Genomic DNA, 16,959 nt, shown 5'->3' with positions numbered 1-16,959 from the left:
TAGTAATTTATAATCATGTGATCAACCATTCTTAGGTTCAATGAATGACCATGACTGCTAATGGAAATTCCAATTTCATTGTCATGAATAACCTATGTTTCTCGTTGATTCGATGTGTATATCTCAATACCTATCCAACATCTCATGATGTGATTGGATTCATCATAGTCCATTTTCATCCAGAATTGAAAACTCAAATACTTCTTTGTGACAGATAGTATTAGCTCGTCATTCTCAATGAGTAATGAGTTATAAAATTTTACAAGATGATTGCTCCCACTAAATTCCATGTCTTCACATGATAATTTCCAACTCCCACTCAATTCCACATGTTTCTCAATTGACTACTCAATCGAAACATTTCAAAAATTGAAATATATTTTGCTTTGCCAAGTTATTAAGAAAAAACCAAATGTTCCCAACATATCTTTTCAAAATACCTATTTAGAAAAGGTTTCAATCTTAAACTTATGGAAAGAGATTTTTAATCTCTAACTCATTCATTTTATAATGATGCGTAGCAATGTAATTATTTAAATGTGAATTACATCTAATACACGTCCTTCTCAAAATACCCTTTTCGGAAGGAGGTTTAACCATTTCATTTTCATAATGAGGTTAAGTAATGACACTAGCGTGGTTAACAATTAATTTAGCTTTTGTAGATATCGGATATCTTTCTTTGCAAATTTTAGTCATAAATCACATTTATTTTCGAGGATGCAACTTTGTTTCATTTAGGCTCTTAATTAAATATCAATATTGAAACTATTGGTCAAAAGTCATTCATGTACTAGCCAAATCTCTTGATAAGACTTTACATTAGCCATTCTTCTTCCAAAACTTTCTTTTGGTCTCCTCGTGTAGTTATCTTGAGAACATATTATTTTGATTACTTCACTTGGTCTCTTTTGTCATGTAGATTTCATCTATCCGAGACCATAGATCTCATCTATTCCTGTACACTATCTATATAGGTATACAAATCATTCTTTCTTGCGTAGATCTCATTTACACAAGTATACAAATTTGCTTTGTGTTCTTTGTATCTTCATTTTTCTCCCACTCTATCTTTATAATAAATACACTAGAGATTCAAAGATAGCTTATAAGACACAAATGATGATTTTTGAAGTATAAGGAGGATTATCTCATAGGTTGGCTAATTGCTTGGTGATTGACATTCCTTTAAGAGAGTTCATCAACTCAACATCACTTTATAATTGATCATACACAAGCCTTAAGCTTGTGGACATATAATGAATCCCATCATTATAGTTGTCTATTGGATCACTTTAAGTGGATGATCATATGTTTCTATGAGCAAGCATATAAAGAAAAATTTTTAGAACAAGGAAAATACAATAAAAGGGGTGACTTGGGTTGTAAACCAAGCCACCATAATCCAAAATACAACAATTGTTTAGAAGGATCAATCATTTCCATGTCGAACACGGAAATCAAGATAGTTCTAAAAATCCGAAACATAAATTAAAATAAGACAATAAAAAGCCAAGCTTCATGGAAGCTACTCCTAGCTTCTTGATGATTTCTCAAGCTTGCTTTTCCTTTCCCTTGTCCTTGCTTGGTGGAGGCCCTATTTACAATAAAAAGGGGATACATTATCACAACTTTGTATCACAATACCATAGTTGAATTAGAAACATAAAAGAAAGGATAGTCATTTACCTACTGGAGTGATCTTTCCAGTTTTGATGTCACCAAGATACTTGGAACAATTCCTCTTCCAATGTCCAACACCATTACAATAATGGCATTTGTCAAGAGGACCCTTCGTGGTTTTGGAAGTGCTAGCTTCAAAAGTCTTAGCCTTGGTGAAAGTGGGAGCTTGCTTCTTACTCTTCTTCCCATTCTTCTTGAACTTCCCCTTGCTCTTGATGCTTATGTTAAGCACATCCTTAGGTGGGTTAACAATTAACCTCATGTCTCTTTCGGCTTGCACAAGTAACTTGTGCAACTCTTCAAGAGACACGTCCTTGTCTTGCATGTTAAAATTCACCCGGAATTGAACATATGCCTTGACTTTGGATAAGGAGTGTAGAATCCTATCTACAATGAGTTCTTTGGGGATTTCAACCTTTTGAATCTTCAAAGTCTCGACTAGCTCTATTAATTTGAGCACGTGAGGGCTAACCTTTTGGCCCTCCTTAAAGTCGAGATCAAAGAATGCCGCGGCCGCCTCATATTGGACGATCCGCGGAGTTTGTGAAAACATTGTCACAAGTTTGGAATATATTTCATTAGCGGTGCCCATTTTAAAGGCTCTTCTTTGGAGATCCGCCTCCATCGCAAAAATCAACACATTTTTCATTGCGGCGGACTCCTTGTGGTAAGCCTCATATGCTTCCCTAGTAGCGGCACTCGACCTAGCATTAGGTTCGGGTGGAGAGGCCTCGGTGAGGTAACGAAGCTTGTCGTCACCTTGGGCGGCTAATTTGAGTTGGGCATCCCAATCGGAGAAATTTGACCCATTCTTTTCAAGTTTACAACGATCCATGAAGGATCGGAGCCATGAAGCATTAGTGAGAGGTGTGGCGTTGCTGTTTGGAGCGGCCATTGTTATGAGAAATAAAAGTGGTCTACAAAACGAAAAATAGAAGGAATAAAACATATGTCGTTTTCATGATAATAATAACACTCGTAAAATTTAATTTAAACAAGTTTTATTGCATTTATCTAGTGACCTCTACCCAACTTGATAAATGATTCCAAGATCCAAATTCATATTAACTTGGGCACGGTGTGGCCGATTCATCCCTTATCAATATAACTCGGTGGATTAACTTTTTAATCGATTATACTTTTAGAACTCTTGGTCGATAAAATTACATTAACATTTATCTTTAGCCCAAAACACATCCGACAAGGGCACGGTGTAGCCGATTCATCCCTTATCAATACTTTTGTTGAGTTCAACCCAAATTTCGAATAAATGTGTCTATGATCCAAATCCACATTAATTTGGGCACGGTGTAGCCGATTCATCCCTTATCAACATGAATTCGGTGGATAGACATTTATCACCCACTTCCCCTACGTAACAAGGTTTGTACCCCAGTGTGGCCGAGCGCACTCCCTCACGAAATAGGTTTTCATGGTTTCTAGTTTTTGGTAAGGCTAAGTCTCAATTGTTTATTTTAGCGAGAGGTCATGTCAATTTATTATCCATCACGTTTTAAGTGAACTAAAGCGGTGAACTAGGATAATTGTAATTGACACGGTCGATATACTCGATTTAATGATAATGCATGTTTTAGTTATGGCGATTTAGCGATGCATGCAACGTAAAATGCAAAGCACAAAATATAAATCCTAGTATGGCCTTCCTAAAATAGTAAATATAATAAACTATTAAAAATTCGGAAACCAACTCCATTGGTCCCTTGAACTTCGGTTTTGGCACGCATCTCGAGGTAACACCGTCTTTAATGGATCGCCTTCTCGAGTGACACCGTCTTCAAGGATCTCCGGAATAAATAAATTACCTAACGAAATACATAATTTCCTATTATACATTTGTAATTAAAATAAAAATAAATCTATTAAATTATAAAACAGTGATACGAGATCACAATAAATTACAATCGAATCGATATTCCCATACATTTCGGGCAATACCAATTAAAAACTAAGGCCATACTAAGTAAAATTACATAAAATAAAATTACATAAAATAAAATTATGACAATCATAAATAAAATACAGCATTATAATATGTATGAACGTGCCCAATTTTATGCTAAGTCGCCTTTGAGGAGCCAATATCGTATATTAATCGGTTTTTACGGATTTGCGTGATTCAACCTTTTAAAATCACAATAAATTTCATAAAATCATATTTATGTATTAGTTAATTACCCTAACCATCTTAGGACTCAAAATTAGTCTCCACTAACATATTGACAATAATTAACTTAAATTTCTTAAAATTGTTCATAAATGGACTCAAAATTTCAATATAATGATATAAACTTCAAATAAATCATAAAAATTTCAAATAAATTTGAAATTTTAAACTCATGAACATTCTGGAAAAATACCATGACACTCATAATGTTCAAAAACTTAGGTTAAAAATTTCGAAATTTATCGAGAAAAACAATGTTGCGGTTTGTCGGTTTTATCAAATATAACCATAAAAATATGAGAAAAATTATTTTTATCAACTTTTCAATTTTAGATCTGAAATAGGTGATAAAATGCAACATGTGACATTTTTCTTAGTCATGAAGTATGTTTTAGCAATTTTTCCTAATTAAGGTCACTATTTATGTTATTTTTCATCAAAAATTCATAAATCATGCATAATTACTTAATTATAGCCAATTATTTTACACACATCTTGTAAAATTTCATGTGACAACATACTAAATTTCTATGACCATATTCGAAATATAACTCATATTAACCTATTTTTCCATTTAACTTCGATTTTATATTGAAAAATCCATATTTCGAGTATAAGAACTCATAAACTTTTGAACAATTACAGGTCATCATAAGATAATATATGTGAAAACATATCCAAGAACCACAGGAAAAACCAAAGTTTAGCTAATTTAAGTCCAAAAATGACATTTTTATCATAAAATCACATTTTAATGTCATTATTAAAATGAACAATAAAAATCCATAAATTAACCAAAATATCCTAAATACATTTTAGGACCAGAAACTTTAACATGCATGATTGATTTCGTGATGTAACATAATAAACACAAATTTATAAGTTTTATTTGTTAATCGTATAACTCGGAAAAATTATAACCTATTTGCTTGCAAACAACCTAAGGCTCTGATACCACTTGTTAGAAATCTATATCTCATTGTACTCAACATATTCATATATGTTTTAATTAATTTAGTCATAAAATTAAATTGGATCTTATGCATGCAAACATGAATAAAGATGAAGAAGAAATCGTCATTCTTACAATAGAAATTTCGGATTATTGGGCACAAATGAGTTCTCCTACTCACGTGTTCTTGAGCTCTCCTAAAATTGGATGAACAAAGGATTCAAGTTTAGAATCCCTCCCAAGGAATAATACCCAAGATAACCTCTTAAAAATTAATATTATTAATACTAGAACAATATTAATTTAACTAAAATTGACCCAAAAATTATTGTTTTGTCCTCTTGAAATTTCGGTCAAGAGGGAAGAAAAATAGAGTAATTTTTATCTCTATAAAACTCTATATTTTAGACGATGTTAGAATGACTAATTATCACTAGTATGCATGTAGTGAATATTAGGGAAAAAAGAGCAAAAGACCCTTGGCCTTTTCACAAGGAAAACCGAGTAGGAGGGGTGGGTAATGGCCAATGCATGAGCTTCAAATCTTCCCAAGAATTATAGGCATGTAAGGCTATGCATTAGGTCTTATGATTATGCCTTCCACTAAACACAATTAACACAAAAACAAGCCTAATACTCCCTCCTTATTTCGGCACATATGGTGTAAAATGGAAAATCCATTTTATACATTATTTTGTCAATTTGTCACATGTAACAGGTTTCATGACATTTGATATATAAAATGTATTTTTAACAATTAAAAATCAACATATTAATAAAATATGTCACTTATAAAGTTAACCTAGTAATTCATAATTACTTGTACCGAAATGGGTTCTCGTGTCATAAATTACAACATTCTGTATTTATAATAATCAATTCATTCTGTTTCAATTGTTTCCGTAAACAATAATTTCATCTAAGTAATAAAACAATTCGATTACTTAGACTGTATCTTATTTAATCAAATTATAACGAGATACGTAAATATTACTTCCAAAGTCGTCCTTTAATTTTAAGTAATTGAATTAACCCGTATCGTCATACAATCAATTAAATAATCAATTAAGAGTGTTACCCTTTTAGGTATGACCTAAGGGGATCAACTGATCACCACCGTCGCACGACAGTAATGTCAAACTCTAGTCAGCCAATCATTAGCGATATGTGTGGACTAGTTGACAGTAAAATATTACTTCCCACATGTATTCTTAAAATGAGACTTAAACATGTGATCATCATGATCGACAGTTGTGATCGCATTATTGTCGGAGGACACATATTCCAACAGCTCTGATACCATTTATAACAACCCGACCCACCACGGTCGTAACACAACCCAATAAGATGGGATACGTACCTTTGGGCCCATTACTTGTCCTCACTTAAGCCCAAAAGCACAAGGCCTTGTTACTAAGTGGTGGATGGAATCCCTTATAAACATATCACAACCTCCTCAATTCCCCGATGTGGGACAACCTTACTCTCAATAACTGGGGTGTTACAGCATTCAACCTAGTAAGTTCCATTCTTAAGCAAGGTCTCATACAGGGCATGCATCACCCCATATTTCGTAGTAGCAGTCTGTTCCTCTCAGAAGTGCGAATATAGTCAGTCTGGTACAGCAATAATAATTCCAGCATGTTAAAAAAAATGGTTACTCCCATTCTGGTCTTGGCTAGCATTAGATACATGTGCATTCACCATGTTACTCCCTTCTAGTCCTGATTGCTATAAAAGAAATAAAATCGTTTTCTAAAAGCTAAGATGTCATGATCCGGGATAGGAAGGAGTAAACGAGATCCTAATAGCCACTCTAGCTTGGGAACAAAAGAAGGGTACAGGAAGACTCGACAATAACAACTCACCTGTAGTTTCCATTTAAATTTGATTAATTTAGGACCATCCATGTCCTTTCTCAGTTGCATATATAAATAAAAAAAACTAAGAGTAAGAATAAACATGTCAATAGAGAAAGAAAATTCACTCTTATAGTCATATAATCTCATACGAGTGTTCCTGACATTACCTAAAAAAAACACTAGTTTACATAAGTGTCTAATTAAGATAGGACCATTCTAGTCCTTTTTGTGTTAAATAAGTGGGAAAAAACGAGCATATGTCATTTTTATTAGTCACTTGTTCTACTTTTTACCCTTAACTAGTAGAATAGACTTGAAATATTTTAGGGCGTATCTTTTAAGTATAGATTAATCGACCTCTTAGAATCAGCCTAAACGAGGGCGTGCATTTGACCATCTTTTCCATCTCCGTGGTGTGATAATTCCTTGATCGACGTGTCTCTAACTAGGTGACCTATAGGTTTGGAGACTCCATCTTTCTACCCGATTCGTCAAATTTCCATGACTACCAAATAAGCACAAATTGCTTTCTATCAAATTTGTCTAACTTCCCATATCTCAGACTATCAAATGAGCACAAACTCACATGATCAACCGTTTTAGCAATTTTCCATCCATTTTCATTGATACTAAAAAACTGGCTCAAAAATATTCAAACCAAATTCTTAGTACACCTGTGTCCAAACATACCAACTAAGACACGGGAGCGTGCACTCTGTGCTGTTAAACCAAGAGAGGTGACCACTAGTCCCTTAGAATGAACTTAAGATGTGAGTCCAAGTACCAATACAAGCTGAAAAATACTCACACCAAAGATTCTCATAAGTAAACAAAAATTCCAGTCAAATTTGCAATCAATTCCAATGTCAAAAGTCTAAAAAATTCAAAAAGAAAAAATCTAGAAAAAGTTGCAATTTTATCCAATATCAAAAATCTAAAAAGTTCAAAAGACAAAAAAAAAAATTTCCAGTAAAAAAAGACAAAAAAAACGTTCCAGTAAAAAAAAAGGCTCCAGTCCAAGATGCAAATAAAAATTGCAGAGTAGTCACTTTTTCATCTCTCAGACGAGTCAATCAACATTACTTTGTCTCCATTCCTCTTGGGACAATCCTTTCATTCATTTAGGTGAGTGAGAGAGGCACACGGGTCTTCAGTGTCTTCTAACACCATGGACCCTTCTACTCCATTCCATTTATCACCCTCGTTTAGTATCTAAGAATTAGGTGGATGTACACTACACTTATACGGTTACAAAAGTATTTTATTTCTATAGTATTAGTTTTGGGTAATTAGCCGAGCTTGTTACTGTAAAGAGGGCAGAACTCATTTTAAAATATGAATCTCAAAATCCAAAAAAAAATAAGAAAAAAATCTGGCACAATCACGACCCACACCAGGTCGAAAAGAAAGAAAAAAAAGATGTTTTTAGAAAAACAAATTTGCTGTGTGGCACTAAAAAAACACACACCATAAAATAAACAGGGGGCTACCACAACAAGCAGCCTCTGGAGGATTATGACAGATTGTGTCACAGGGAATCTAAATAGAAGAATTTCAGCCAAAACGAAGGGCCTAAGGGAAAAGTCATTATGCATGTGTTAACAATTTAGAAGACAGCTGTGACCAATAATATTGTAAGGGTGTACAATTTGGTAACAACTCAATAGGCACAACACCTAAGCAGCTAGGAGTAGAGTACTCCGTCTCTTTACCAGGTCATGCTCAGTAGCACATTTTGAAAAATTAACAAGACTAGATGTGAGATGTGTCATGTGTCTATGGTCTACTTTAGGAAAAGAATGCATTGTCATTTAGCTAGTGTTTGTCTCTATTGTCGTAAGTACATTAGCCTTGCATCATTAGCATCATAATTCATAAGCATCCTATTTGCATTATCAGCATACACTACTTGCGTCATACAGTATATCATAAATTATTTGCATTAATGTCACAATTGCGCTAGCAGTTCAGTCCTATTATCAAGCACACTACTTGATTCGCAAGACCAGTAAAACTATCAGTTCAATCTTATTATCAAGCATACAACTTGACCAGTAAAGAAATAAAAGAAAGAAGAGAGGCAGTGAAAAATCAGTTCAGACGGAAAAGCTTACTATTGGAAACGGAGCTTAATACCAAGAATGGAAATTCGGTCACAAATCACAAAATTCGACGGTGCTCCTTCAACAGTCAATCGTCGGCAACCGGCGCAACCCACATCAGGAGCAAAGGATGTGAATGCAGCCCACTATTCAAGCACACAACTTGATTTAGCCGAAGAGTAATAAAAAAGGGCATAATTTCAAAATCAATCGAAAAAGAAAAGGAAGCACTTACTTCGACTGTGCTCCATCATCAGTCATCCAGTCGCCAATCAGGGGCTCAAATGATGGCTATGCCGGCACACCGCCATTTAATTCACTCTATCCCAGGAGCTAGCAGAATCGACAATCGTAAGCTCCTTCATCAGTCAACTCGTCGTCATTCGATTGCTCAGACGATAGCTACAACGGCACAGCTGCTGTCAATTATGTCCTAATCAGGACATTATGCTTGAAAATTAATGGAAAATGTGAAGATAATCATTTAAAGAGCATTAATTGAAAATTAATCGACAAAAAAAAGGCACGCTTACGTCGATGGCAGTCCGTAATCAGTCATCCGATCACCAATTGGGGGCTCGAATGACGGCACATCACACGCTGATTTCATCCCATATCAGGAGCCAAAGGTTCGACGGTACTCCAACATCGATCATCTTGTCGCGAATCAGCTAGAACAATGGCTACGGCGGAATAGCTTGCTTTTAGCTCCGAGCGCGATTAATGACGAATTTTAATTCTCCGAGTAACAGTAGGCGAGTTACAAAAACTCGATCCAGAAACAAGTTAGCGATGAATTGGGTTTTCTTTGATGAGGGAATTAAAAAAATCCCCTTTTGATGAGGTAGTATGAAATCTTGATCGGTGGTCTGAGTGTATGGGAAAGCAAAAAGGGATTTTTATTTTTCTTCTTTCCCGAACTTTGTGGAGCATTCATAGGACACGCCAGCTTTAAGTGAACAAAGTCATCTACTTTAATTTCTCACCTGTTTTTGACATAAGGCATGTTTAAGTGTTTAGTGTATGTCTTATTCGACTCGGTTTTAAAACCCGCTCTTGTAAAATCAAATTGTACACTAAACTTTTTGCAATCCAATTCCACTCCGTAAAATAAAATTTTACGATTTTCAAATCTATTTCAAAATGAAATATTCAAATTCTTTGGTCGGCAGGCCCTGACATGCATTTTAAGTTCTTAAAATAAATTTTCTGAACTTGCCTTTTTGCGAAATAAAATTTTGCAATTTTCAATTGATCGGCACGCCCTGACATGCATCCGAGTTCTTAAAATAAAATTTTCTGAACTTGCCCTTTTTTTGCGAAATAAAATTTTGCAATTTTCAAATCTTTTGGTCGGCAGGCCCTGACATGCATTTTGAGTTCTTAAAATAAAATTTTTTGAACTTACCTTTTTGTGAAATAAAATTTTGCATCCTAGTTTGTAAAATAAAATTTTACATTCATAATCCCTTTTCAAAATAAAATTTTGAATTCCTCGGTCGGCGGGCCCTGACATGCATTCGAGCTTGTGAAATCAAATTTTGCAGGTTCATTCTTAAGTGAAACAAAGTTTTGCTTAACCAGATTCCAGACCAGCGAAACAAAGTTTCGCTCTACCAGATCCAGACAAGCTAAACAAAGTTTAGCTATACCAGTTTCCAGACCAGCTAAACAAAGTTTGGCTAATCCAGATTCCAGACCAGCTAAACAAAGTTTGGCTATTCCAGATTCCAGACAAGCAAAACAAAGTTTTGCTTTACCAGATTCCAGACCGGCGAAACAAAGTTTTGCCATGCCAGTTCCAGTTTCATCTAGATTAGTGAAACAAAGTTTTGCTAAGCCAGTCCCAGATTACAGCTACTGCAGAAAGGTAATATAAGAGGCCCAGGTAGATTTCTTATCCTTTATCTGTCCCAACCGGACTACTTTGACCTTCGTCTTACTCAGACTCGGTCAAAGTGGGGGCTTCTGTAGACACCTCAAAGTTGTCTGCTAGCGTTACGGGCACCCGATGATGAGGCTAATATTTAATTACTAAATGAAAATTGGTAAGTTATAATTAACGGCTCTTTACGCTTATTTTCCTACAAATCATAGAGAATGGCCTAAAACAATCCATTAGCCCTTTTACTTCTACTTAGCCCACTTTATTAATTAATGGCATAAACCACTCATAAACCATACTATTTATGTATTTTCAAAAAGGAGATTTTTTCAGGGATCTCACATAACTACATCCAAATTTAGCCTGCCTGTCAAGCTAGTTTAGTGTGTTATGCAGTATATAGTTCATTGTGTCGAGTTTGGCTCGTTTTGAGTTGTTTTGGAGTTGGTAGAAAAGAGAAAAAGGAGGATGTGTTGAAAAAAAAAGAATTGAAAATGAAAAAGAAGAAAAAAAAACGTGAGCAGAAAAATGAGAAAAAAACCGCGAAAAATAAGAATAAGAAAAGAGAAGTTTGTTTATGAGACGGTTTTGCTCCTATGCTTTATCATTATTTTATGAGGAGTATGTTCGATTTAGTGAGTTTTGTACCAAAATAAGAGGCACTTGTGCTTAATTTTGAGATGGTTAAGAATCGGATATGGTTTAGTATGGTTTCGTTAGGTAGCTAGCTTGACTATTACATCACAATCCCATAATTCTTTTGCCTTTTCTTTTCCCATTGCCTCACTTTCCCATATCTTTTGTAAGCCCCCGGCTGTGACAGACCTGTTTTGTTGGAATGTATGTATGGTATTTAGAATTGTCTATCATATTCGCTGCAAGCATGTCTATGTGGGTCGTGTTGGAGTAAGTGTCCCCGACAATAATGCGATCACAATTGTCGATCATATTGATCACATATTTAAATCTCATACCAAGAATACGAAAGGGATGATACATCACATATATAGTCAACTGGTCCACACTTATCGGTAATGATTAGCTGGCTAGAGTTTGACATTACTGTCGTGCGACGGTGGTGATCAGTTGATCCCTTGAGGTCACACCTAAAGGACGATTCCCTTAATTGAAAAGATTAATTAATTGTATGTCGATACAGATTAATTAATTCCTTAAAATTGAACAAATTATTATCATAAGAGAGAAAATGACATCTTATTATAATGTGATTAAATAAGATTTTATTTAGTAATTTAAGAAGTTATATTACTAAAATTAATCAGTGTTTGTGAAACACGCGAGATGAGAATGATAAGTTAGTTATAATTACAAGATGTTGTGAATTATACTAACTAGTATTTAGATGACCATTTTTATGTGAAAGTAATTTTGAATTACTAGCCAATATGTTAAATGCGATTTATTTAATTTGTAAATGATATTTAATTTATTAAATATGCATTTTAAACTAAAACATGACATAAGACATGTCACATGTCACATGACATACAATTGTACAATTGACAAAAATAAAATGGACTCCATACTACATATAAACCGAAAATTGGTGGGCATTGTGAGAAGTTTTGTCTTTTTCCATTTGTCTTATTCATTTGTGTAATATGTTTGATAGTGAAATGACTATGGAAAAAGGCTTACACAATTTGTCTTGTGAAGACAAAAAAGAAAAAGAAAAAGGACCTAAAATCCCACCCACCCCACCGATTTTGTACACCACCATTGAGAGATTTTTCTCTCAATAATTCATTCTCTCATGTTTTTATGAAAATCACTACCTTCTCTCTCTTGTTCTTCATAAAATTCATTTTTATGAATCTAATTTGTATAAATCAATCACTAATAATACTAGTAGTAGTATATGAGTATTAGTAACCGATTTTAAGGTAAACTACATTACAAACATCTAGTACATGTTAGTTTGTGGGATTTTGGGATAGTCTTGGGTGCTACTTATAGGAGAGCTTCTATTTTGAAGTCATGAATATTCATCTATTATTGGAAAGCTCAAGAACTAACAAGAAGGAGATCTTGTTGGTGCCCATAAGACCGAAATCTTATAGTAAGAACAATGATTTCTTCCCTTTTCTAATTATGTTTGCATGCATAAGATCTAAATTAATTTTATGACTAAATTAATTTGAACATATATGAATATGTAAGTTAATGAGATTAATATTTACTAACAAGTGGTATCAGAAGCCTTAGGTTGTTTGCATGCAAATCGGTTATTGTTTTTCCGAGTTATACGATTAACAAATAAAACTTATAAATTTGTGTTTATTATGATATATCACGAAATTAATTATGCATGTTAAAGTTTCTGGTCCTAAAATGTATTTAGGATATTTTGGTAAATTTATGCATTTTTATTGTTCATTTTATATATTATTGGCATTAAAATGTGATTTTTGTGATAAAAATGTCAATTTTGGACAAAAATTCGCTAAACTTCGATTTTTTCAGTGGTTTTTTTGATATGTTTTCACTTATATTATATTTTGATGACCTGTAATGTTTCATAATTTTTGGAGTTCTCATACTCGAAATATGGATTTTTCATGATAAAATTGAATTTAAATGGAAAAATAGGTTAATATGAGTAATATTTTGAATCTGGTCTTAGAAACTTAGTATGTTGTCACATGCAATTTTACAAGATGTATGTAAAATAATTGGCTATAATGAAGTCTTTATGCATAATTTATGAATTTTTGATGAAAAATAACATAAATAGTGACTTTAATTAGTGAAAAATTGCTAAAACATACTTCATGACTAAGGAAAAACGTCACATATTGAATTTTATCACCTATTTCAGATCTAAAAGTGAAAAGTAAATAAAAATAATTTTTCTCATATTTTTATGGTTATTATTGATAAATCCGATAAACCGCAACATTGTTTTTCCTCGATAATTTTCAAAACTTTTAACCTAAGTTTTTGAACATTATGAGTGTCATGGTATTTTTTCAGAATGTTCATGAGTTTAAATTTCAAATTTTGAAATTATTTGAAATTTTTATGATTTAATTTGAAGTTTATGGCATAATTTTGTATTTTTTAAGTCCATTTATGAACATTATTAAGAAATATAAGTTAATTATTGTCAATATGTTAGTGGAGACTAATTTTGAGTCCTATGTTGGTTAGGGTAACTAACTTGTACATAAATATGAATTTATGTAATTATTGTGATTTTAAAAGGTTAAATCACGCAAATCCGTAAAAACCGATTAATACACAATATTGGCTCCTTAAAGGCGATTTAGCATAAAATTGGGCATGTTCATACATATTATAATGCTGCATTTTATTTATGATTGTCATATTTTAATTTTATGTAATTTTGAATTATGTAATTTTACTTAGTATGGCCTTAGTTTTTAATTGATATTACCCGAAATGTATGGGAATATCGATTCGGTTGTAATTTATTGTGATCTCGTATCACCGTTTTGTATTTTAATAGATTTATTTTATTTTAATTACAAATGTATAATAGGAAATTATGTAATTTATTTAATCCGGACATCCTTGAAGACGGTGCCACTCAAGAAGGCGATCCATTAAAGACGGTGTTACCTTGAAATGCGTGCCAAGACCGAAGTTTTAGGAAGGCCATACTAGGATTTTTATTATGCTTTGCATTTTATTTATATGTCGCATGCATCGCTAAATCGCCATAATCAAAACATGCATTATCATTTTATCGAGTTTATCGACCGTGTCAATTACAATTATCGTAGTTCACCGCTTTAGTTCACTTAAAACATGATAGATGATAAATTGACATGACCTCTCGCTAAAAATAAACAATTGAGACATAGCCTTACCAAAAAGTAGAAACCATGAAAACCTATTTCGCAAGGGAGTGCACTCGGCCACCCCGTGGTACAAACCTTTTTACGTCGGGGAAGTGGGTGATAAATGTCTATCCACCGAATTCATGTTGATGAGGGTTTCATCGGCTACCCCGTGCCCAAGTTAATGTGAATTTGGATCATGGACACATTTATTTGAAATTTGGATTGACCTCAACGGAAGTATTCGTGACCGTAGTCGCATGTGTTCCGGGCTATAGATAAATATTAGAGTAATTTTATTGACCAAGAGTTCTAAAAGTAGAATCGATTAAAGAGTTAATCCACCGAGCTATATTGATAAGGGTTTCATCGGCTACCCCGTGCCCAAGTTAATATGAATTTGGGTCTTGGAATCATTTATCATAGTTGGGTAGAGGTCACTATGTAAATGCTTTACTTGTTATTTACAAGTATTAATAAAACGATAGATGTTGAGTTTTCCACTATTCCGTTATCATATTGTTCTATTTCTTTACCGCAATTCATATACGATATCATTTCGATTTTTGATTCAAATCTCCATTAAAACATCGTAACCAAAGACAAATATGAATTTTCTTCTAAAACCTCGAATTATCCATTGTAAGGATCTCTTGTGAAGAGTATAGATGGAAGTTATTCGTGATTAAAAGGGTTTTTGATTCTTAACTAACATATCTACTGACAATAAATTGTTTCTCATATGCTTAATTGAGTTAAGTACTTTGAAACGTTAAATCATTTTGGTAACTAGATTTGTTGGAAATCAAAATTGACCAAAATACCGCAACCACTTCAATGAAAGTTTTAAGACTAAACGAATAAATTGAAGAGTAGTCTTCATGAATTTCAATTTTTGCTTCTCTTAGCAAAAACTCATTGAAATGAGTGGGAGCATTCTCTTAAACCGTTAAGAAAAGGATAAGGTTTTAAAGAAGTAAAATTAGAATGGAATTGATACAAGGTAATGTTAAAAGTAAAGTTATTGAGAATAACGATACTAAACCTATCAATCCCGACCGATACAGTTTCCACTGTCTTAAATGTTGGACACTAGAAAGGAAACTACCCCAAATTATTGAAGAATCAACAAGTTAGTTGTGGGACATCTAATGGGACCTTCTTCTTTAAATGTTTATTTGATTAACATAAATTTTCCTAGTACTACTTCGTCAATATTAGAAACCAGTGGAGGTTTTCATCATTGTATTCGATACATAAGATGATTATAATATGACGACTAGCATCAAATAATGTCGAGAGATAGAGTCATTGTGTACTCAATCTAGTTTAGGGTTTAAAGTTGTACTTAATTGTGACTATTAAGTGCATAAACTACAAATAAGAATATAAATTTGTTAAGATACAAAAGAGGTTTCACTTTTGTGACCCTATACACCATGATTTGATGTATGGCTAGCCCATTATCAAGGTGATTATATTCTAAACCAAACTAGAATGATATATCATAAAGATGATGCAAGACTCAAATTGGTAACCTAAGATTAAACCTTAAATTCTAGAATGATGAACGCAAAGAGTTATCCAGTACTCTTGAAACCATTAGATCTTATGGTATATGCGTATCTTGTATTCAAAGCAAGATGTCTCGTGCCTTTTGGTCGAAAAGGAGATCGATGTTGTAAATCATTGATCCATAATAGGTTGATCATTTTCTTTTACCAACGATTTAAGTTGACGCTAATGTGTTCACTTAATAAGGTAAATAGAGAAATCTTTGAAGAAGTTCAAAGAGTTCAAGGAATCACGATTTAGTCGTGATGGAATTATCAAAGTGAAGACTTTGATATAAGCCAAAGGAAATGCGATTTAATATCACAAGTTAATCTCTCTTAACACACATTATGGGATAATGTGTGGTTGTATAAGAAATCAAACGCTATTCGATATGGTTTGGACTTCGATCAAGTTACTTTGAGTTACTTGATCCTTTTGGGGATTTTATCATTTTGTCTAAATTATTTTTCCACTAAATCTAAAACGAATCATATGAGATATGAAATGGTAGAGTACCATGCTTGTAAGTTTTCACAAGAAACAAATGCTCATTTTTCCCTTTCAATTATCACGAGTACAACGGGTTTGCGGCTCGTGAAGTTGTCTTTCTAAAATACAAGTTTATTTATAGAAGACAGAGTGGGAGAAATTATTCAAGAGCCACAAAGAATACCACAAAGAATGCCACAAAGAATGTTATGTCCCAAGAAACTGGTCTTTCTTGACTACATGAGACGTTTTGTTTAAGACGTTGTTTCTTCAAAACCTAGGAGGTTAAAATCATCACTTATTGAAGATGATGAATTAGTGTTACTTTTAGAAAGTAAAGAGCTTGCAACTTACAAAGAAATTCTTTGATTCAAGTTGATTACTTCTGCAAAGTAATGAACATATGACTTACATGAAAAT

General features: G+C 33.3%; 1 protein-coding gene across 9 annotated transcripts; it reads right to left on the bottom strand.

Moving 5' to 3' along the window:
• Positions 1 to 1,332: 1,332 nt before the first annotated feature.
• Positions 1,333 to 9,776, bottom strand: LOC141623323 (uncharacterized). 9 transcript variants are annotated; one of them, XM_074439433.1, is made up of 6 exons: positions 9,318 to 9,776; positions 9,020 to 9,234; positions 8,797 to 8,930; positions 4,956 to 5,017; positions 1,690 to 2,600; positions 1,333 to 1,597 (listed from the first exon to the last, which is right to left on the bottom strand). In XM_074439433.1, the coding sequence occupies exons 5-6, from the start codon at positions 2,576 to 2,578 to the stop codon at positions 1,554 to 1,556; spliced, it is 933 nt and encodes a 310-aa protein (XP_074295534.1). In that variant the 5' UTR covers positions 2,579 to 2,600; positions 4,956 to 5,017; positions 8,797 to 8,930; positions 9,020 to 9,234; positions 9,318 to 9,776; the 3' UTR covers positions 1,333 to 1,553. The 9 variants fall into 9 exon arrangements, 6 of the variants coding, with proteins under 6 accessions (XP_074295534.1, XP_074295532.1, XP_074295536.1 ...); XM_074439431.1 differs by having other exon boundaries at positions 9,020 to 9,217; XM_074439435.1 differs by having other exon boundaries at positions 8,819 to 8,930; positions 9,020 to 9,217.
• Between the last annotated feature and the right edge of the window lie 7,183 nt (positions 9,777 to 16,959).

Source organism: Silene latifolia, chromosome X (genome assembly GCF_048544455.1).
Source record: "Silene latifolia isolate original U9 population chromosome X, ASM4854445v1, whole genome shotgun sequence".
Taxonomy (NCBI): Eukaryota; Viridiplantae; Streptophyta; class Magnoliopsida; order Caryophyllales; family Caryophyllaceae; genus Silene; species Silene latifolia.
This window is presented reverse-complemented; position numbering and strand designations above follow the sequence as displayed.

Bases quoted from the DNA above. Each gene is read 5' to 3' on its own strand.
- LOC141623323 (XM_074439433.1), bottom strand. From the start codon at position 2,578: ATGGCCGCTCCAAACAGCAACGCCACACCTCTCACTAATGCTTCATGG. The intron at 1,598-1,689 runs GTAAATGACTAT...TATTGTAAATAG, and splicing joins TGGAAAGATCACTCCAGTAG to GGCCTCCACCAAGCAAGGAC.